This window comes from Marmota flaviventris, chromosome 13 (assembly GCF_047511675.1).
Source record: "Marmota flaviventris isolate mMarFla1 chromosome 13, mMarFla1.hap1, whole genome shotgun sequence".
Lineage (NCBI taxonomy): Eukaryota > Metazoa > Chordata > Mammalia > Rodentia > Sciuridae > Marmota > Marmota flaviventris.
Genome location: NC_092510.1, coordinates 67,835,958 through 67,858,952, shown reverse-complemented (window position 1 = coordinate 67,858,952; position 22,995 = coordinate 67,835,958). Strand labels below are relative to the sequence as shown.

Genomic DNA, 22,995 nt, shown 5'->3' with positions numbered 1-22,995 from the left:
TCAAAGGCTTTGGATTTCTTTTCTGTAATAGTGGTCTGGAGCCCTAAAAGTTTCACAAGAGAAATTAAGAAAAGTTGTCTTTTTGGCAAGCATCTCCTAAAATTTCATTATTTCTACTAAGGAAAACCATGAACACTTTAAAATTACCTTACAATATACCTGAGAAAACTTTAGTTATTGCCAACTTCATGTTTCATTTGTCAAAATATGAGTTTAGCAGTCTTAATTACAGAAGCATCCTAGAAATATATAAACTCTGGAGAAATTTCTAATCCAAAGAAAAAGAATGCCACCTTCCAGAAAACATTGGAAACCACACACTCACCACCCCTAAAAGCCAACTGTCTTTCCCTAAAACACAGATGGGATGAGGTACCTCAGGAGCAAACAACCAAGTATCACTTCTTTCCTCTAACACATTGGAGACTAAGACTAAGAAACCAAAGACTGTCCGTACCCTTATTATGCACCAGTCTAATAGGAAAAAATCCTGTCACTCAAGGAGTAATGGTAAGTTAAGGAAAAGTTTAGAGTATATTATTAAACTATCATAGAAGATAATGACAGACAGTGCACCCATGAGCGTTAGCTCTATTATTACATACCAAAATTTGTGCATTTACATACATATAATTTCACATGTTCATATATTGCATAAAGTTTTTAACTTATTTTTAAAAAAGAAAAATTAAAACAATAGGAGAATATGCAGTAAACTGTAAATAGTAGTAATCTCAGAGTGGAGTAGAGAGGGGGGAATTACAGAGTACTTTCAGCCTTCATATCACACATTTCTGAATCATTTAAGATTTTTATAGTAAACATGTGTTTCTATTTTTTAAATGTTTTTTTTTTTTAAGTAAAAGAAGGGACTGAGTTATTCTGTTTGGAGGAAAAAATCCTCTTCTTAATGCCATACAAAGTAACCACCAAGAATTAAAAAATTGGGAAACACATTCTGTGGCCATAAACTGCCAGAAATTCTTAACCCAATAACAAATGTGTGAAAGTCATTCTAGGAGGGTGAATAAGGACAGAGGAAACATTCCTATTGTATTCAAGTCCAGGATTTCCGGAAACTGATCTCTACCACAGAATACAATTCATAAAATAAACAATCCATTTTGTGTAGTTTCAATAAATTCTTAAAATATGGTAATAATTCAAAAAGAACACAAATCAAGAAGTATTTAAATTTCAAATATAAGTTGGCTATAGACATTTTATTACAGTATATGGAATTCAAAAACAAATTCAGAAGATGGACAGAATAATGATGTATACTGTATGCTTGAAGAAGTATAAACTGTCAAATGATGCATAAGAAAAATTAGTGATGACTGCCTCTGGGGAAAAGACCCAGATGACTGATACAGGAACAAGAATGAGAGGGAAGCCTTTTATTATATTCCCTTTAATACTTAAAAATTTTATGCCAAGTATGCATATAAAATATTCAATAAATTAGTTTTAAAATAACGCAAAAAGCAGTTGCCAAATAAGAAAAGCATGTCTCTGAATGGCAAATTATAGTTCATGAGATTTTTGCCATGATCATGTGGTGCAATGGAAAGAACATGGACCTTAGAACCAGGCTTATGCTTTCACTCCAGTTTTCCCATTTTCTAGAAAAAAAAATGATACCAAAAATAACAACTGTTTAGAAAACCTGAAAAAAAAAGTTATTCTGCACAATATCATAAAAAGTGGTCACCAAGAATTCATAATTAACAAGGACACTAATACATTCTGCAACTTTAAATCACAGTGACTTGAAAAGAGATTGCAAAATTTTGACCTAGAGAACACTGAACAGAACCCTCTGAACTCATGATATCTTTTGAAAAGCACAGTAAGACAATTTAAAAAAAAAAATGACCAGGAAAATTATGGAACTGAATATCTCTTTTATGAGTTTAAGTGAACAGCATAAGCATTATATTATGGCTTCAAGGAGGGCATATGTTTGTAGCTAGCCAGGCATGATGACACAGGCCTATAATCCCAGCCAACTGAGAGGCTGAGGCAGGAGGATCACAAGTTCAAGGCCAGCCTTAGGAACTTAATTAAGACTCTGTCTCAAAAAAATAAAAAGGGCTGAGGATGTAGGTGAGTAATACAGTGCCTCTATATCACTAGGTTCAATTTCCAGTATTACATTTAAAAAAAAGTTTTGGTGAGGGATTCTGGATCTCCTCAAGAAACTATCACAAGCATAGATTTACCTCCTATATGCTCTTAAAAAGATACTAGGTCTAGTTGAGTGAAGCCACAAGTTCTCTAAGAGATGTTCTCTCCTATTATGCAGGGGTTATCAGCATGGTGGCAATGGTCATTTAGAAAATATATAATACAAAATGCAAATTGCTGTAGAACAGGTTACAGGATCTGGTGCCAGCCAAGCTTTCTGTGCATCTGGAGGCTTTGCAAAATGGTTAAGTCTGATGTTCAGGAAGTGCCAAGTCCTCTCAAGTTGGTGTCCTCTGGTATAAAATGCTGGCATGATAACTGAAAGCTGCATTCTCTAAACTAAAATCCTTGACACAGTAATTGCCAACTGGATTCACTCCTTCTGGCATGAGTTGGATCCAAAATGGAAGAAAGGGATTCTGGAACAGAAATAGATGGACAAAATGCCTGTTCTGCTGGATTCTACCATCACCTGACTAGGAAAGCAAGACCTGATCTCCTAGAGTACTTGCCTAGCAAGCACAAGGCCCTAGATTCAATCCTCAAAACCATAAATAAAATTGAATATAATTTTAGTGTGCCTAGTAAGGTCTAGCTCAACCATTAAAAAAGACTGGCCCCTACTGAGAGGCAGTCAGAGCACACATAAATTTAAAGCTAGGCTTGTTTGTGGGAAGTGAAGAAATGGGACTAATAACAGCACTGGCAATATCTTCCCAGAGTTTTGTGCTTGCTTGATTTTAGTGGGGGTATTGCACAATTGTCTACAAAACAGACAGGAACCTAATCTTCCAAGGGGACTATTTGGTTTACCTAGAATATTCTTTATATTGTCATATACAGAATGGGCTATTTCTCTACCTCTTTCTTAGGTAGGATATTAGAAATAAAACAAGTCACAGAGTGACAGTGAACAGTTTTTGATAGAAACCAAAAATATCAGGAGGATTTAAAGAGCATTTGAAATGTGTTACAGACTAGGAATATGGTATATCAGGCCTAATGGCTGAAGAGTAGTAGAAAGCACTGAACAGCCTCTGCTTCCTATCTAAGAATCAATGCACCACATATCAGTGTGGTAGATCAATACAATGATAAGTTGAAAAGGAAGAGACTAAATCATTTTATATATTTTTACATACAGTGAAAAAGAAATTTTTAAAAATTAATGGTGTCAGAATAAACAACCAAAGAGTATATTACTGACAGTACTTCTGAATGTTTATTTGGTCACTGTTGTTTCTTTTTTACCCCCACACTTTCTTATTGGCACATTAGAGTTGTACATAATGGTTCACCATTCCCTGTTCCCTATCCTCCTCCCTCCCCCTGTTGCCTTTCTTCTATTCTAGTGATCTCTCTTAAATTTCCATGAGATCCCCACTACCTTTTCCTTTTTCCTCTCTAGCTTCCACATATGATATAAAACATATGGCCCTGGTCACTGTTATTTCTGATGTGATGCACACTCAACAATTTGAACTAATTCATTCCTCAAGTAAAACTTAAATAATATGTGGAGTTTTGCTTAAGATTGATTCACACTCAGGACATATGTGACTGGATGTGTGTGTGTGTGTGTGTGTGTGTGTGTGTGTGCGCGCGCGCTTGTGTCTGTCTGTCTCACATCACATTTTTAGGTAATGGTTGTAAAAAATCTAGTAAAACAAACCCTTAGTAGATAACCAGGAAAATTTCTTTGAAGAACAAATAGTGAATTGCATCTCAAACGAAAGTTCAAGCTATATTTGTTGTTGTTGTTATTGTTAAGAAGTTATTTGTTGTGGCTCAGTAGGAGAGCCTTTTGTTTATTTATCTTTGTTTGGTACTTCCTACAGAATACAGAATTCATTTAAAAAGGAAGAATGGATAATAATGACATTTAAATGCAATGGAATATTCAATTAAATAATTTTTGAGATGTGAAATATTTATGTGTATAAGTTTTAAATAATAGGATCCTAATCTTATTAAGATGATCCCAATTATCTAAAAACAAATTACAAACGCATACGTGTATATTCTTTTCTTTGAACACTTCCTAGAACTTGTGAGCTATAAATGTTGTACTGATTTATATATCCTAGTAGTATATCTAAGTACTCATTTCATCAAACTCTTGCCAGATACTGAATCATTTTTTATTCATTTCTAAATTGCAGCTAGTGATGTCATCATTAGTACAGTGGAAAAAAATGAAAAGGAAGAAACTTGTTGAACTTATTAAGAAGCAAAACTATTTCGTATGTCAATATGGTATGCTACTGCATTCTTTGATAAGACAGAGGTAGAAATATACTTATATTGAACATTAAAGATTTAATATCTTAGAAAGTTTAGACGTTTGGAAAAAAATCATTTATTCTTTTATACCAACTTATCATATTTGGTCCTGGTTGAGGTATCATTTATTGCAAGGAAGACCTGTATCAAATATGTTGATCAGATTTAACAACCTCAAAATCTCCTTATAAACTTAAGGAGCAAACAAGGTACTCCACATATGGATCAAATTATATTTTTACATTGTGCGCATGTACCAATATATAACAATGAATCCCACAATTATGTATAATTATAATGCACCAATTTAAAAGAAAAGATACTCCAACATAAACATGGTGACATACAGATAACACCTGCAAAATTAAACATGATGTGCTGAGGTTTAGCATGTATCTCTTGGTATCTGCTACTCCAAAAGGAAGCCATATCTGAGGCATATGTCCTAAAAGAAAGCATGAATGTGAATATATAAAATCTAATCTGTTAAGGAAGGAAACTAATGGGATGTTGTGATAGTAATAAGAATTTTTAACAAAGTTGCAAAGGCAATTTAATGAAGAAAAATCACCTTTTAAATAAGTGATGCTGGGACTATTGGAGAGCAACACACAAAAACATGGTTTTAGACCCCTAAATCACTTCACATACAAATGCAATGCATAAGCCCTAACTAGATCTTATAGTGGAACAAAAAGGGAGAAGAGAGAGATTACAAAATTTAGGGAATTGATTATAGAATAGATATCAGATAACACTAATTCTGCTATATTTTTAATTGTGATAGCAGCTTTGTAATCCTATGTGAATTATATCCTAAGGTTAAAAAAAATAACTTTTAAAAACGTTAAACTTTACTTAGTAAGCTTACTATTGATAATAACATTGGTAAATTACTCCTGAAATATTCTTGTATACATTATAGAACACAACAAAAGAATGAATAATTTGAAATTCTTTGGAACAGAGGTTCTTGCTGAAAGAAAAGCAAGACAGATATATGGATTGGAGGAATAACAGAAAACAAACATGGGAAGAAGACGTTATGTGCTGATAACCATAGGAACATGAGTTGTGTTATGTTTCCTAGCTCCATCATTAACACATGAGCCTTCTGCAGACAATTCAAAGAAGCATAACTAGTGCTAACTGTTGAGAGCCACAGCCAAAGGGGCCCCAGCAAACTTCCAGCTGCCAGCTGATGATTGGCTCACAGCGGCCCCAGCAAACTTCTTGCTGCCAACTGATTGGCTCCTCTGCAGTGATGCTCATTGGGCTGTTTCCCCGCCCTTTCAGACCACGGAGCTGCTCATTGGGGGACTTTTTTTGGCTCTGCCCATGCGACCCAGCCAATCAGCCTCAAGAGCAGGAGGAGTGGGGGAGGTTGAGAGGCTTGTGGAAGCCGGTGGTGGCAGTTGGGCTCTGAAGGTTTTTCCTGAGGAGCTGTGTGGTTTGGTGTGTGTGTTCTAAAAGTAAAGTTTGTTTCTTTTGACAAGTGGCTCCTGAATTGTGCCCAGCCAGACTGCGGCATTTGGTGGCTCGCACGGAACGACTGAGGGTAAGTGATAAGGTAAACTGCTCGCCCCTGAGGGCAGGGCGAGAGGATGGGTAGCCATTTTAAGATTCTTCTTTTGTTTTGTTTCACTTTTGTTTTAAGTTGCCTGTCCCTGGAGATGTGTAAGATGGAAGAAAAACCGCTCACATCAGAGGAACAGATAGGGAGAAAGGACCGATGGACATTTCAGAAGGATAGAAAGGCTATAATGATTTTTTGTTGTTCCAATTTTGTTTCACTTTGTTTCAGTTTTGTTTGGCGTTATCTTCTTGGGTTGTATTATAGTTATAGTAGAAATATTCAAGTAAAAGAGAAGGTCTCTCGAGCTAGTCAGACAGAGAAAGAAAGTGTAGAGCAGAAAAAGCCATCAGGGGGAAAGTTACAACAGGAGACTGCTACTAACACCTTTCTATCACCAGAGGGCGTAAGTGTCCAACCAACGCCACCTCTACAGGAGACTGCTACTAACACCTTTCTATCACCAGTGGACGTAAGTGTCCAACTAACAAGGCCACCTCCATATGCTGGGAGGCCCCCAACCCCCGCAGTTGATAGTTGGGATCCTGAGACAGGATCTCAAATATTAACATGCCCTATATTTGAGGCAGGAGGGCAGCGAATTCACAATGCTTTAAATTTCAAAACAGTGAAGCAGCTAAAAGAGGCTATAACAACCTATGGTCCTCAAGCACCCTTCACTGTAAGCATGGTCGAATCCATTAACAACTTGAACATGATACCAGCAGATTGGGCTAATATGTGTAAAGCTGTGCTAAATGGAGGACAATACCTGTTATGGAAGGTTGCCAATGAGGAATTTTGCAAGGAGACAGCTAGGCAAAATGCAGCAGCTGGTTATGCTCAGAGAAATCTAGATATGTTGTTAAGAAAGGGACCTTATGAGGATCAGCAGCAACAAATTGCATATGATCCTGGCGTATATGCACAAATTGCTGCAGATGCGGTTAGGACATGGAAGACTTTACAGGGGCATGAAGATTTACAAGGTCAATTATCTAAGGTAATACAAGGAGCTAATGAATCTTACGCTGAATTTGTAGATAGGCTTATTCAAACAGCTACCAGAGTTTTTGGGAATACAGAACAAGCAATGCCATTAATAAAACAACTGGCTTATGAGCAAGCGAATCTTTGGTGCAGAGAAGTCATTAGACCATGGAAACATGAAGACTTAAGCACATATATTAAATTATGTAGAGACATTAATGAACAAGAGCAAGTCGTGGCAGCTGCAGTAAAACAGGCTTTAGAACAAGGGCAAGTCGTGGCAGCTGCAGTAAAACAGGCTTTAGATGCCAGGCCAAGAACATGCTACAATTGTGAACAAATAGGACATTTTAAAAGGAATTGCCCCATAGGAGGAGGGTTTAACAAAACTAGGTATCAAAGGAGTAGAATACCGGGTATTTGCCCACGATGCCGTAGAGGGAGACATTGGGCTAATGAATGCCGTTCTCAAACCACCATAGAGGGTACTCCATTATCAAAAAATGAACAAGGACCAGGTGTTTATGCACGATATCATGGAGAAAGGCATCGGGCTCCATTGCCAAAAAATGGACAGGGGGGCCCAATGCTCCGGGGCCCAAGACCACAAATATACGGAGCACTGGAGGAACCCAGCAACCCCATCAGGGTAGTGCCCAGGACACATTGTCCATTAGATCCCTCATCAGACAAACCAGAGGGAGCACAGGGTTGGACATCTGTGCCTCCGCCAGATCAGTACTAACTCCAGAGATGGAAGTTCAAATTATTCCCACAGGGATAAAAGAACCTCTTCCCAAAGGAACAGTAGGCTTATTATTGGGATGCAGCTCTTCTACTCTAAAAGGACTTATGATAAGTCCTGGGGTAATTGATCCCGATTATGAAGGTGAAATAAAAATTATAGCCAGTTCTCCAAAGGGTATATCAGTAATTTCACCAGGAGATAGAATAGCACAGTTACTAATAATACCCAGCCTACATGATAAATTTTCCAGTCGTGCTGTAGAAAGAGGTTCCAAGGGATTAGGCTCCACAGGTGTAGATTGGGCTATGCTTTATTTAAATATAGATTCTTGCCCCATGCTAAAACTAAATATTCAAGGACATGAATTTAATGGGCTACTGGATACAGGTGCAGACCTTAGCATCATCTCTCATCAAGAATGGCCAAAACATTGGCCATTACAACAAGCCACTCAAACGCTTCGAGGCCTAGGAGTGGCAACTAATCCCCATAGAAGTGCAATGGTATTAGATTGGAAGGATCCTGAAGGATGTGAAGGAACTATACAGCCATATGTATTGGATCATCTTCCCGTAAATTTATGAGGACGAGATGTCCTAGATCAATTAGGTTTGACATTAACAAATAACATCAACCAAAATGCACCCACTATTATGACTAGACAAGGTTTTAGGAAAGGAAAAGGATTAGAAAAACAAGAACAAGGTATAGCAGCACCAATACAAATAGATCAAGGAACAGACAGACATGGGTTGGATTTTCAGAAAGGGCCACTGAGACAATAAAAATTACTTGGAAATCAGAAAGACCAGTATGGGTTCCTCAGTGGCCCCTGACTAAAGAAAAGATATAAGCAGCCCATGACCTGGTCAAACAACAATTAGCGGAAGGACATATACAACCTTCTGTATCTCCCCATAATACTCCCATTTTTGTCATCAAAAAGAAATCTGGTAAATGGAGATTATTGCAAGATTTAAGAGCCATTAATAATGAGATGGTTATTATGGGACCTGCTCAATCAGGGATTCCTCAATTGTCTGCTTTGCCAAAAACCTGGTATGTTTTAATTGTAGATATTAAAGATTGTTTTTTTTCAATTCCAATTCATCCTGAGGATAGTCCACGTTTTGCATTTACTATCCCTGCACTGAATCATGAAGGTCCTGATCAGAGATATGAATGGAAAGTACTCCCTCAAGGGATGGCTAACAGCCCAACTATGTGTCAAATTTATGTTAACAAAGTAATCTAGCCACTTAGAAATCAAAATCCTGAACTACAAATATTTCACTATATGGATGATGTATTTTTAGTACATAAAGATAAAAACACATTGCTAGAATGTTATGCCACACTTACAAACTTATTAAAAAATTATAATCTAGAGATAGCAATAGATAAAGTACAATTAAATTTTCCAATTAATTATTTAGGAGTTCTATTATCCTCAACCATGGTCCATCCACCAAAAATTCAAAGACAAGTAGATCAACTCAAATCACTTAACGACTTTCAAAAGTTATTAGGAGACATAAATTGGATAAGGCCTTATCTAGGTATACCAACAGGAGAGTTGGGACCTTTATTTGATATCCTAAAAGGTCCATCAGATCCAAATTCACCCTGAATGTTAACGCCTGAAGCAAGAAAGGCATTAAAAATCATTGAAACATATATGGAAAATATGCATTTGGATAGAATTGATATAAGTTTGCCTTTATTATTTATTGTACTACCAACAAAAAATATTCCTACAGGAGTATTTTGGCAAGAAGGTCCATTATTATGGATACATTTATCTTATTTTCCTAACACTATTCTTACTAGGTATCCTGAGGCTGTAGGACAATTAATACTCAAAGGAATAAAAGCAGCAAAGGGAGTATTTGGAATTTCTCCCAATAAAATTATTACTCCATATACTATGAATCAAATTGATGAGTTAGCTAATGAGTTAAATACTTGGGCAATAATCATGTGCAAATCTAATGTTTCATTTGATAACCACTTACCATCTAATCCTTTATTGTCTTTTTGGTCATCGCATCCTGTAATTTTTCCAAAAATGACAAGAAAAACACCTATCATGAATGCTCCAAATATATTCACTGATGGGTCAAATAATGGTACAGCAGCAATAGTTACACCTGATCAAACTTTTACATTTTTAGTACCCAAACAATCAGCTCAAAAGGTAGAGCTTAATGCAGTTTTACAAGCTTTTGTGATGTTTAAAGATTCTGTATTTAATTTATTTTCCGATAGTCAGTATATAGTTAATGCTATAATATCCCTTGAAGATGCTGGTAGGATTTCCCCTTCCTCTACTGTTTTCTCTTTGCTTTCCACTATACAAAGTCTAATCTGGGACAGAAAAGATCCGTTCTTTATAGGACATATCAGGGCACATACAGGATTGCCTGGAGCCCTTAGTTTGGGCAATGATTTAGCAGATAAAACTACACATGACATATATATTTTCTCTACACTAGAAGCAGCTACAAATTTTCATAAAAAGTTCCATGTCAATGCTAATACTTTACAAAAGCGTTTTAAAATAACTAAGGAACAAGCTAGACAAATAATAAAACAATGTCAAAATTGTGTGACCTTTTTACCACAAGTTAATCTTGGAGTCAATCCTAGAGGACTGATACCTAACCATATTTGGCAGATGGACGTCACACACTTGCCAGAATTTGGAAAATTAAAATATTTGCATGTTACAGTTGATACTTCTTCTGGATTTTTGATGGGCTCCCTTCATGCCGGAGAAAAAACTAAAGATGTTATAGCTCATTGCTTACAAAATTTTGCCACTGTGGGCGTTCCAAAACAGTTAAAAACAGATAATGCCCCTGGTTATACTTCTACCTCTTTTAAACAATTTTGCTCATCATTTGGCATTACTCATATAACAGGAATCCCATACAATCCACAGGGACAAGGCATAGTTGAAAGAGCTCATCAAACTATTAAAATGTACTTATTAAAGCAAAAAGAGGGAATTGGGAAGGGGTATATATTCCCCAAAGATAAAATAACCCTTTTTACTCTAAACTTTTTAAATTTGGATTCATCAGGGCTTAGTGCTGCGGAAAGGCATATGTGTCCAAAAAATGTACATAAGCCCAAGGTACTTTGGAAGCATATTCTAACAGGACAATGGAAAGGTCCTGACCCAGTAATTGTCTGGAGTCGGGGGTCTGTTTGTGTGTTTCCACAAGGAGAACAGCAGCCAATTTGGATTCCAGAGAGATTAACTAAGGTCCTGACCCAGTGAGTGTCTGGAGTCGGGGGTCTGTTTATGTGTTTCCACAGGGAGAACAGCAGCTGATTTGGATTCTAGAAAGATTAACTAAAGCGTTTTCTACAGACCAAAAAGAAGATGATTTGGCTCAAATCCATAACAACTGATATCCAAAACTCCAGTTTGGCTATTCTTACATCTGCGACAGAACCAGGATGCTTTTTTCAATATCTATTTTATTATTACCCTTTCCCACATCATGAAGTTCTATTTTGTTTTTTGAGCTCATACAGACCTAGGTTAATGTTTTGCTGATCAGTTCTATTTTTTGACTATAGAGTTTTTAAACATTGCAATGGAGATTTCACCTGTAAAAAGTTATAAGGCCTTTACTATTGTTATGTGTTGTGTGCACACCTGTGTTTTATGTTGTATGTTTGTATGTACATATGTCCATATATCATATATGATGAGTGCTCATGAAAAAATGGATCCAAATATTTTTTTTATTCACGTGATTTAAATGGTTTAATTTAAATTGGGAAAACAGCTGTTGAGGATTGTTTTAATATGTGAACAAAAAAGGAGGTTAATAGATCTGTTTGTTTACTTTCACCTTTCCTTTTCATTATATTTAATAATTCTGTTCAAGTTAATGTAAATTGTTAAGAAAATTGTTTTATTTTAGTGCCTTCTGGAATGTTACATAATTTTTTTCTTTAGCCATTATTGCCAGAATTCCTATCTTCATCCCAGTGCCAGTGAAGACAAAGATAAAACCAATCTACAGCTTCTGCAATAGCCATCACTGGACTGCTTGCAGAACTTGCCTGGACTATGTATCACTTGTATGCATTGTGAACTCACTTGTATGCATTGTGAACTATCTGTTGGTGCAGCGACTTGTGGTAGTGTTGGGGTATTTTTGCTGATGGTATCATCAGTGGTACAATTTTTCCAAAAGGAGCCATCACTGAACTGCTTGCAGAACTTGCCTGGACTATGTATCATTTGTATGCATCGTGAACTCACTTGTATGCATTGTGAACTATGTGTTGGTGTAGCAACTTGTGGTAGTGTTGGGGTATTTTTGCTGATGGTGTCATCGGTGGTACAATTTTTCCAAAAGGAGCCGTCAATTGGCTTGGTGTATCTTCCTCCCTTCTGCTTGTCATGGTCGAAAATTTGGGGGCCAACAGAGGTGAGACAAAGAACCTCACCCCCCGCTGGTACAAAGACCTATCCATAGGTGTGGCTGTATGCTGGACCGGTAGTCAATGACGGGTAAGATCCAATTGCAATGGTACCAACCTAAGACAGGAGGTTGACGCCTTGAGGTCAGCTCATCCGATAACGGATAAGAACCATATGTACTATTGGACAACCTAAGGCAGGCACGGTCCCTAAGCCACATGTTTGTTGTTTAAACAGAGAGGGGGAGATGTTGAGAGCCACAGGAGAAGGGGCCCCAGCAAACTTCCAGCTGCCAGCTGATGATTGGCTCACAGCGGCCCCAGCAAATTTCTAGCTGCCAACTGATTGGCTCCTCTGCGATGATGCTCATTGGGCTGTTTCCCCGCCCTTTCAGACCACGGAGCTGCTCATTGGGGGACTTTTTTTGGCTCTGCCCACACGACCCAGCCAATCAGCCTCAAGAGCAGGAGGAGTGGGGGAGGTTGAGAGACTTGTGGAAGCCGGTGGTGGCAGTTGGGCTCTGAAGGTTTTTCCTGAGGAGCTGTGTGGTTTGGTGTGTGTGTGTTCTAAAAATAAAGTTCGTTTCTTTTGACAAGTGGCTCCTGAATTGTGCCCAGCCAGACTGCGGCAGCTAACATTTTAATGTATAAATACCATTTCCCACTAAAAATAGGGAGGGCTTATGGAATAAATGACTTCTTCTAGAACTGAGGCAGGGAAAGGACAAGATGACCCTGAAATATTATGTACTAAGAAGGGAAGGAAATTGGACCCAAGATCCAGTTTAAAGGAATACTCACAGGCCCAGTTTGGTATAACTGAGTATCAAAGAGAATGACAAAACTGGATTATATAACATTTTAAGTTAAAAAAAAAAATGATGGGCTGGGATTGTGGCTGCACTACATTCAATCCTAAGCACCATATTAAAAAAAAATAAAGTTACTGTGTCCATCTACAACTAAAAAAAAAAAAAAGAACCCATAAGTCCATAGTGATCCTCATTTCAAAAAAAAAGAAAGAACATAAGAGATGAGGAAAAACTCTTCTTTCCAGATTATTGACAGTTCGTCAATGTACTTATAAGAGAACCCAAAAGGAGACTGGACAGAGAAAGCAAGACTGGGAGATGGAGGAGAACATGGAATGACCTGCATACACTGTTTCTCAGGGCTAGAATAAGTGAGCTTCCCATGAGTCAAATGAATTCTATGGAATATGGTTAGGCCTTGCCATATACGTTTGGATTTGCAATGCCCCCAAAGGGTTCATGTGTTAAACAAAGGCTTGGTTCCCAGCTTGGCATTTTTGGGAGGTAGTACAACATTTAAGAGGTAAGGACTGTGGAGGTCTTTAAGTCATTGGGAGTGTGCCCTAAAAGAAAACAATAGAATCCCTTTTTCTCCCTCTCTTTTGCTTCCTAGATGCCATGAGATGAGCAGTTTCCTGTATCACACACTCCTAACCATGATGTACTACCTTGCCAAAAACCATGGGGGCAACTCATCATAGACTGAAATCCCCAAAACTTATGAGCCAAAATAAATCAGATTCTAATGAGAAAAAGGTTTATCTCTAGCATTAACAGAAAGCTAATTAACACAGGCCTGAAATGTTTTGTCATTTCCCCATTCAAGAAACATTTAGACTAAGTATGGTGATACATGCCCACAATTTCAGCAACTCAGGAGGCTGAGGTATGAGGACCATGAGTTCAAGGCCAGCCTGAGCAATATGGTAAGAATCCTTCTTTAAAATAAAATAAAATAAAAAGAGGGTTGGGGATATAGCTCAATTGGTAGAATGCTTGCCTTGCCTACACAAGGACCTGGGTTCAATCCCCAGCAACACAAAAAAGGCTCTAAGTACATCTTTAGGTGGAAATAGTCAATAGGGGGACAAAAAAGGTTGAACCAGAACAATCTCTCATATTCAGGAACTGAATTCCATGGAGTCCCTTGAAATAACTTTTGGAGACTTAGACACCAATAGGACAGTCAGCCTTCGCCTCCCCCACAGAATACAGGGAGCAACCAAGGAGTATCAGCCAGACAGGCAAAACAACCAACAAAGTGAGGGGCAAGACTTCTCCTAGGAAGAGTAATGTTATTGTTACTGTTCTTAAAATACGCGTATCTCTTTTGAGTCTTAATGTAAAGGAAGCTTTTTTTAAAGAGTAAGATGATTAAGGTGAAGCTCTGTTCATGCTCACTCTCATAGAATTTATCCAAAACTTTTATAGATTCTCCTGAAGTCCTAAGCTTTTAAAAACTACAACCTAGAAGATAATTTCTTCTGTTATCTTTCTTTAAATATATGTGTGTGTGTGTGTGTGTACACAGAGAGAGAGAGAGAGAGAGAGAGAGAGAAATGCCAATGGATTTTTCACTTTATTTATTTATATATGGTGCTGAGGATAGAACCCAGGGACTCACACATGCCAGACAAGTGCTCTACCACTGAGCCACAACCCCAGTCTCTCTTCTGTTATCTTTCACACCTTTCCCTGAAGCAAAAGGCACAAGATAGCCCAGCTACTTGAACTGGCAATAATATAGAGGATAAAAAACAAATGTGACATTATCACAGTAATTACAAATTGAACATCCCTAATCTGAAAATCTGAAATGCTCCAAAATCTAAAACATTTTGCATATCATGGTGGCACTCAAAAAGTTAGATTTTGGAGCACTTTGGATTTTGAATTTTCAAATTAGGAATTCTCAACCTGTAAAGTCTATGTCTGAAAGAAGTCTGAAACACTTCTGGATCTAAGCATTTCAGATAAAGGACACTTAACCTGTACCCTACAACATTTATTTCCCTAAAGCATTTTAAAATAAATATATAACATTTATTAAAGGAAACAAAAACATCCTAAAAATGAAAGTGAATACAGAATGTTATTAATGGATGTTAAATCAGAAAGTTTTGACATGAAATAAACATTGAGGGGCTAGCCTCAATGACTTTGCTAGCTTCTTTTTCAAAATAAAAAATAAAAAGTGCTAGGGATAAAGCTTGGTGGTACAGCAACCCCCGGTTCAATCTGTAGTAACAGAAAACAAACAAAAACATTGGGAAGAAGCATACAGTATACCTTAATACTTTTAAAGAATCCCATCACTTTAGGAAAATATCCAGGGCTGGGGGTATAGCTCATTGATAGAGTGCTTGCCTAGCAAGTTATAAGTACTTGGGTTCAATACCCATCACAAAGAAGAAAGGAAGGAAGGAAAGAATCCAAATAACTGGGGCTAGAGAAACTCTTGTATTGAAGATTTATGATAGCAATGGTTTCTTTTCTTTTTAATTTTCTTTAGTTATAGATGGACAATATACCTTTATTTTTATGTGGTACTAAGGATCGAATCCAGTGCCTCACACATGCAAGGTGAGCACTCTACCACTGAGCTGCAACCACAAGCCAGCAATGGTTTCTTTACAGCAGCAGCCAAATGATTTTTCCATAGTTTTATTGGTGCATTATAAATATACATAATGGGGGGATGAATTGTTACATATTCATATATGCATACATTTAACAATATAATTTCAGCCCTGTGATTTCTGAAAACACTTTGAAGACAATTCACTAGTAGTGGAGAACACTGATCCTAATACCTTGGGAAGTGGAGTGGTCAACCACACAAGGCATCTCAGTACTAGGAATTCATAGGGGCATATGATATTACAGTTAAGAAAGTCCTAGAGATTGTGTAGATCAACTATTCCCATTTTATACATCAAGAAACTGAAGTAAAGAATTTCAGTAACATAAAGACAGCAGCCAATCCAGATCAAGAAAAAGGACTGGGAGTGGGGGGAGGTGTTGGGGTTGTGGCTCAGTGGTAGAGTGCTTGCCTAGCATGTGTGAGGCACTGGGTTCAATTCTCAGCACTGCATATAAATAAATGAATAAAACAAACTATATATATATATATTTTTTTTTTTTTTTTTTTTTAAAGAAGGACTCAATTACTCCATTTTGGATCTGAGGACAAGCTGGCTAAGACATCTGTTAGCCCACTAATCACCAAGGTTAATTTGGCTGATCTGGCAGGCTAAGCAGATGTCACCTTCCTCCCTCACCATTCCATATGCATGCCTCCTGAAGCGGTGCACTTGGTCAAAGAGGACAACCTTGCCCGATAGAGGAGGACCACTCTTCCATCAAAGGTATACAAGTAGCTGTGCTCCCCTGAGAGAACTTTCAGACAAGCTCTCAATCAGTCCATTTCTCTTAATAATAACTCAACAAGCATTAAAAGTATTGTATTGTTAAATATTAGTAAAATTTAAGGCTATAATCCCACATCCCAAAGAAAAAAACTGATTAATATTTTGGTGCTTCTTTTCCCAGGAGTATTTCCCACAAAAGTGTAGTAGTTAGTCTCTTCAGACTGTCATATCAAAATACTACAGACTGGGTAGCTTTAATAACAGAAATTTTATGCTATTTTGCTTAAAGTTTCATCAAAATTTCTCTATTTAAAAATATTTTGTATTTTTATTTTTTGGTGCTGAGAACTGAATTAGGGTTTTGTCATAGCACATTCTTTACTACTGAGTTACTCTCCCAGGCCGTAAAGCATAATTTAAAATAATGTTTAATATTGAGTCTTATGACAGTTATCATTTATTATTTAACTACTGAGTTATTTTCAAGTTTTTGCTATTTAAATAATTCTTCGATGAACATTATTTATGTAAATCTTGTCTGCTGTAATTACTTAGGATAAGTAATTACTTATCCTAAGTAATTATAGCAGACAAGTGGTAGAATTTCCAGAAATTCAACCACTAAATCAAAAGCTATTAATAGTTTCAGTGCTTTGATATATTTTGTCAAAGTGCTTCCCAGAAACCTGTACTAATATATATGCCCATATGCACTAGACATTATGATTAGAATGTTTCTAATTGAACAGAGTGTCACAGAAGACTAGAAAACCAAGAATTTCATTCTTTAATTAAAGAAAATTAGAGTCAGGACAACAAAATGTGTAGCTCTTGATTAGATCATGAAATGGGAGAAAAAACAGACATTTTGGGGACAATTTGGGAATTTTCCATATGGACAGCATTTCAGATGGTATTAATGTTAATTTATTGATTGTGATGGTATTTCTCTTAGGAAATACATATTATTGCGTCCTGAGGTATGCAGCTTACTTGCAAATGATTGAGAAAATACGTGTGTATTGTTGTGAATGTTTATATAAAAGACAGCCACACAGAAATAGGAAAGACATGCTTGCTTCAGCAGCACACATACAGAAATAGGAAAGAAAGATATGGGGGAGAGGAGGGAAGGAGCAAATGTAGCAAAATGTTAATTATTTGACCTATTAAAGAGCAATGGGTGCTCACTGAACTGTTCTTTTAACTTTTCTGCAGGTTTAAAATGTTTTCAAAATAAAAATATATGAGGGAATAGACAAGAGTTATTAATGAGCTATTCATAGAAAATAAAGAAACTAGAGTCCAAAGCAGCAGTGCATGACTGTAATCTCACCTCTGCAGGAGGCTGAGGCAGGAGGATCATAAGCTCAAGGCCAGACTAGGCAATTTAGCAAAACTTTGTCTTAAAATAAAAAACAAAAGGACTGGGGATACAGCTATGTGGTAAAGTACCTCTGAATTCAATCCCCAGCATCACCAAAATATAAAGTAAAGTATCCAGAAAACATTTGAAAAGTATGAGAATTAATAAGCTTGCAGATTATTTATGACTTTTTATTTCTTCCTGCCTCTTGGCATTTACTTAAATCACTTCAACTGCATTTCATCAAATGAGTCCAGGAAGGAACAGGACATGACATCTCAATTATTACATTTCACTTCTCACTAACAATCTTGAAAAAAAAAAAAAAAAAAAGATTTAAAAGGTCCAAATTAGCTCATTACAAGGAATGCTGGAAAGGATCTTCAGACATCAATTCACAATCTAGTATTCAATTTAGATTGTTTTGGGCCTCCTAAGATTCTAAATGTTTGACCCTAAATAGCAAACAAAGCAAAACAAAATGAAAATGTGGTTGCAATACATCATATAAAAAATGGGTTTTCTTAAAGAAAAAAATGTTGACCTCTTCCATTGGTCTTAATTTTATCAGGAAAGTGTCCTGTGGAATATATATAACTGAAGGTAATCAATAGATTTACAAATGATGAACAGAGGTTTTTCCTTCTCATAAACAATACTAAGGAAGCAGTGTAACCCAGTGGGGTTCAACATGTAAACTATGGAGTCAAGTTGTCAGCATTTGAATGTTTACTTTACCCCTTAGTAGCTAAATGATTCGTAACAAATTACTCAATCTCCTTATGCCTCAGTTTCCTCACCTGAATAATGGGTACAAGAATAAAATCTGTGCCTTTGGTTTTTGTGAAGACTAAGTCAGTCAGTACATTTAAACTCTTAGAACAGCATCTGGCACACTGTCAGAGTTCAATATACATTGGTTATTTTGTTATTATTATTACCATGACAACTGCCATCCACAGTTGATGAAATTTGGCATTTGATTCAGAAAACCTACAGCAATGCAGAGAAGAAAAATAAGCACATACACATACATATGTACTTACGCATATATCTCACTGGCTGAAAAACTAAAATAGACTTTAGTGTCCCCTTTAGTAGCTACTTAATTTATTTGAAAAAAAATCAAGAAGGTAGAAATATACCAACAATACATGACTCATTTCCAGAAAGAATCTGTATGATCTGGACAAATTAATCCCAAGAGAAATGACAGGTTCTCTCATCCATTTAATTCATTCATCAAACTTTATTGGAGTTTACTATGGATCAGGTATTGAGCCAGATACCAGAATATAAAATAAAAGAATGTCTATCTTTTAAAACTTTATGGGGTTTTTTTTGTTGTTGTTGTTTGTTTGTTTGTTTTTTGTGGCAATGGGGATCAAACCCAGGACCTTATACATGTACTCTGCCACTGAGCTACATCCCCAGCCCTCAAATTTTGTGTTCTTGTTAATTAAATATACACAGCTTACAAAATATGACAGGTTATGTGATGGGCACAGGGAATATGAAAACACAGAGGAGACACATAGGCTAAATTTATGGGAAAGAGGAAACAGAGGTGATGACATTTAAACTGAGCCTTAAAAAAAGAAAAACACATAACCGGGCTTGGTGGCACACGCCTGTAATCCCAGTGGCTCTGGAGGCTGAGGCAGGAGGAATACAAGTTCAAAGCCAGCCTCAGCAAAAGCAAGGTAGGTGCTAAGCAACTCAGTGAGACCCTGTTTCTAAATTTAAAAATATATAAAATAGAGCTGGGGATGTGACTCAGTGTCCAAGTGCCCCCAAGTTCAATCCATGGTACCAAAAAAATAATAACAGGTAAAAGGGGATAAAGCGGGTATACCCCAGGGGGTAAAATCTAGCAAAGAAGGAGAAAAGAAAAAAAAAAAAAGTACCACTGCCCCACTTACAACACACAAAACCAAAACTGATTCCTGAAGTTAATGAATGATAAGTGAACAGTCAGCCACTGCAGGCTTGTGCCAAGACAGCAGAACTTCTGGAATCACTTCTATTTATACACACTGTTCACCCTCTTTGACTCAAAATAAGCCACATCTGAACAAGGAACAGAAAGCTGCAACAAAGACAGGTTCAGAGACAAGTTTCTCACTTACAACACTGGGCGGCAGCAGTGGGCAAGGACTTCCTCTGGCTTTCTTCTTGAATAGAATACTAGAAACAGAAAAGAGAGAGAGAGAAATGTATAATAAGAGACCTAAGTAAAGAAGGGAGGAAAAAAATCATAGCTACCTATAAAAAGATGTAGTCTTTGGCTGGAGTCAAGTTTTTTTATTGAACACAAACAGAACATCCCACTACTATTTTCCACGCATGATCCTAGATCCACAAAGCCAGACTACGTTATGGTGCTGGCCCAATTCATTGGGCTAAAGTAAGACGGTAGAAGTTGTTCTGGCAAGGGCATCTAGACATCTGCTTAGCTCTGCCAGGCAATTGTAGAAGACTTGGTCTCAGGAGCCTCAGTATTTGACAATCCTCTGAGTTCTCCTGTGGCTAAAGTATAGATATCCCCCAATCAGACGACAGAACTGAAAAATCTCTTTGAATGCCCACTATATGCAGGGCCTTGTTCACTGAGGGAATAAAGTTTGATAATAATGAGGATCAATTTTATTCTAGTGTACTGGAAAGTCATTAAGAGTTTTAAACAGAGGAATATGACTTAATTACACTTGAAGATTATGTTGGTTGATAAGATGAGATGCAGAGTACAAGGAGGAAATTGACTAAACTTTAGAGTAATCTAGACAAAAGTTGATGATGTATACATAAGGATGTTAATGATGAAGGGCACTTCAAGTGATTGGATCAAAAAATGCAAAAGACTTTTTTTTTTTTTTTTTTTGTACCAGGGATTGAACCTAGGAGCACTTAAACCACTGAGCCACATCCCTAGCCCTTTTTTATATTTTATTTAGAGAAAGTGTCTCACTGAGTTGCTTAGGGCCTCACTAAGTTGCTGAGGCTGGCTTTGAACTCATGATCCTCCTCCTCAGCATCCCGAGCCACTGGGATTACAGGTATGAGCCACTACACCCAGCACAAAAGACTTTTTGAATATACTTTTGTATATAACATATTTTACAAATAATAAACTATGACACAAATAAAATAATACTGCTATTGCTACTTCCAATAGGGAGTGAACAGAAGTGATAAAAAATTTAAATAATATGATAATCTTAGTAAAACTGCCCCTCACATAAATGCTCTAAACTTCTTGAAGGTTAAACATTCACTTCAAAGTGACAAAGGGACTAGATTATAAAAAATTACCATTATAAATAAAATGGTGATTTTTGAAGGCAGCACATAGGGATAACAGTGAGAAACTTTAAATATTAAACTAGAAGAGTTCAGACTTAAGAGATGAGAGTAGACATTTTCAAAAGCCACATTTAAAGAATATGTCCTAGGCCCAAAATGGAAAGTTGAAGTCCAATCACAACAAAATTAACACTTAGATAACTAAGGGAAAAAAAACCCTAAAATCTACTGCAAAAGAGAGACAATAATAGTATTTTTTTAAAAAAAGAAAAATCTCACTTATGAATAAAAATACAAAAATTCTAATTAATAGATTACCAAGCCAAATCCATCACATTACATAAGCATGTAATATTTATATGTGAATAGAAACATATATATGTGCATATATATGCATGTTGGCATATAAATGTGTATATAGGATCTATATAGGATATATATATCTCCTAGCCAGGCAGATTTTAAATGCAAGGTCAATATCTGATAAATCTATTCATATAATGTAGCACATTAACTAGATTAAAAGAGAAAAAGTATGTGATATAATAGAGACAGGAAAAGATTTGATATAATTTCATTCTGTTTCAATGCAAAAAAAGCTTAGAAAACAAAATTTCTTTACTCTGATGAAGGATATCTATCCAAATCAATGACAAACATTGACAATTAATAAGCCTGTCATGTTCACACCTGCAATCCCAGCTATTCAGAAGGCTGAGGCAAGAATATTGTAGGTTGGAGACCAGCTCCAGCAAATCAGTGAGACTGTCTCAAAATTTTAAAAAATAATAATAATAATAATGGGCTGGGGATGTAGTTCAGTGGGTTCACTCCCAGTACCACAAAAAAGGACTTATGAAGTTAGGAAAAATACAAGGCTCTCCACTCTCTCTCTATCAAAAATTATACATTTGTCATCCCTTGGTTCCAGGACACCTTCCCCAATGAATCCTCAAATCCACAGAGGCTCAAGCCCCTTATGTAAAATGATATAGTATTTGCACATAACTAATACACATCCTTTTGTATCCTTTAACCATCTCTAGATTATATATTACCTGATACTATGTAAATATTATGTAAATAATTGTTATTCCATATTGTTTTGGGAAATAATGACAAGGGAAAAAAACTGATTACATAGCTAAGGAGGAAGCTCAATAGCAGAGTACGAACTTAGCATATATGATGCCCTGGGTTCAACCGTTGGCACCACCAAAAAAAAAAAAAAAAGTGTTCAGTATAAATTCCATTTTTAAAATAAATATTTTTCAACCCAAGGTGGGTTGTATCTGCAGATGTAGAACTGAGAAACAGAAGGCCAACTGTACTGCATGTCTTAGGTATTGAATTTTTTAAAAATTAGGGGTCATCAAAAATAAGGAAAGTCTGATAAAATGCTATAGGCAAATAGAGCCTAAGGAAATATGACAACCAAATATACTATAGTAACTTGGATGGAATCTTGAAACAAAAAAAATAACATGAGATTAAAAACTGAGGAAATAACTATAGAACTTTAGGATTTATTTATTTATTTTGGGTAAACTTCTCTATTTCCTCTAAACATTTATTTCTTTATGGTAAAAACATTCAAGCTTAAGTTTTTAGTTAATAAAATATATAATAATAAAGTACCAGGGATTGTGGCTCAGCACTAGAACTCTCGCCTAGCACGTGTGAGGCCCTGGGTTCAATCCTCAGCACCACATATTAATAAATAAATAAAATTAAGGTATTTTCAAAAAATAAATAAATAAAGTACCAACTCTTTAGTTATAATAATATATATATTGGTTTGTTAATTGTAACCCATGTACCATACTAATGTAAAGATGTTAAAAATAGGAGAAACTTTAGGGTGGGATTGGCAGGGAGGAGATAAACTCTCTGAACCATCTGATCAATATTTC

The 22,995-nt window shown here is 36.4% G+C and overlaps 1 protein-coding gene across 4 annotated transcripts in view; it reads right to left on the bottom strand.

The window, feature by feature from the left end:
- Unc13b (unc-13 homolog B) overlaps window positions 1-22,995 on the bottom strand; it is a 208,649-nt gene that overhangs the window by 115,764 nt on the left and 69,890 nt on the right. For all 4 annotated transcript variants that reach the window (XM_071600727.1, XM_071600728.1, XM_071600729.1 and 1 more), the window contains exon 7: window positions 19,909-19,966. In XM_071600727.1, the coding sequence (XP_071456828.1) occupies window positions 19,909-19,966 (58 nt within the window). The remainder of the gene's footprint in view (window positions 1-19,908; window positions 19,967-22,995) is intronic.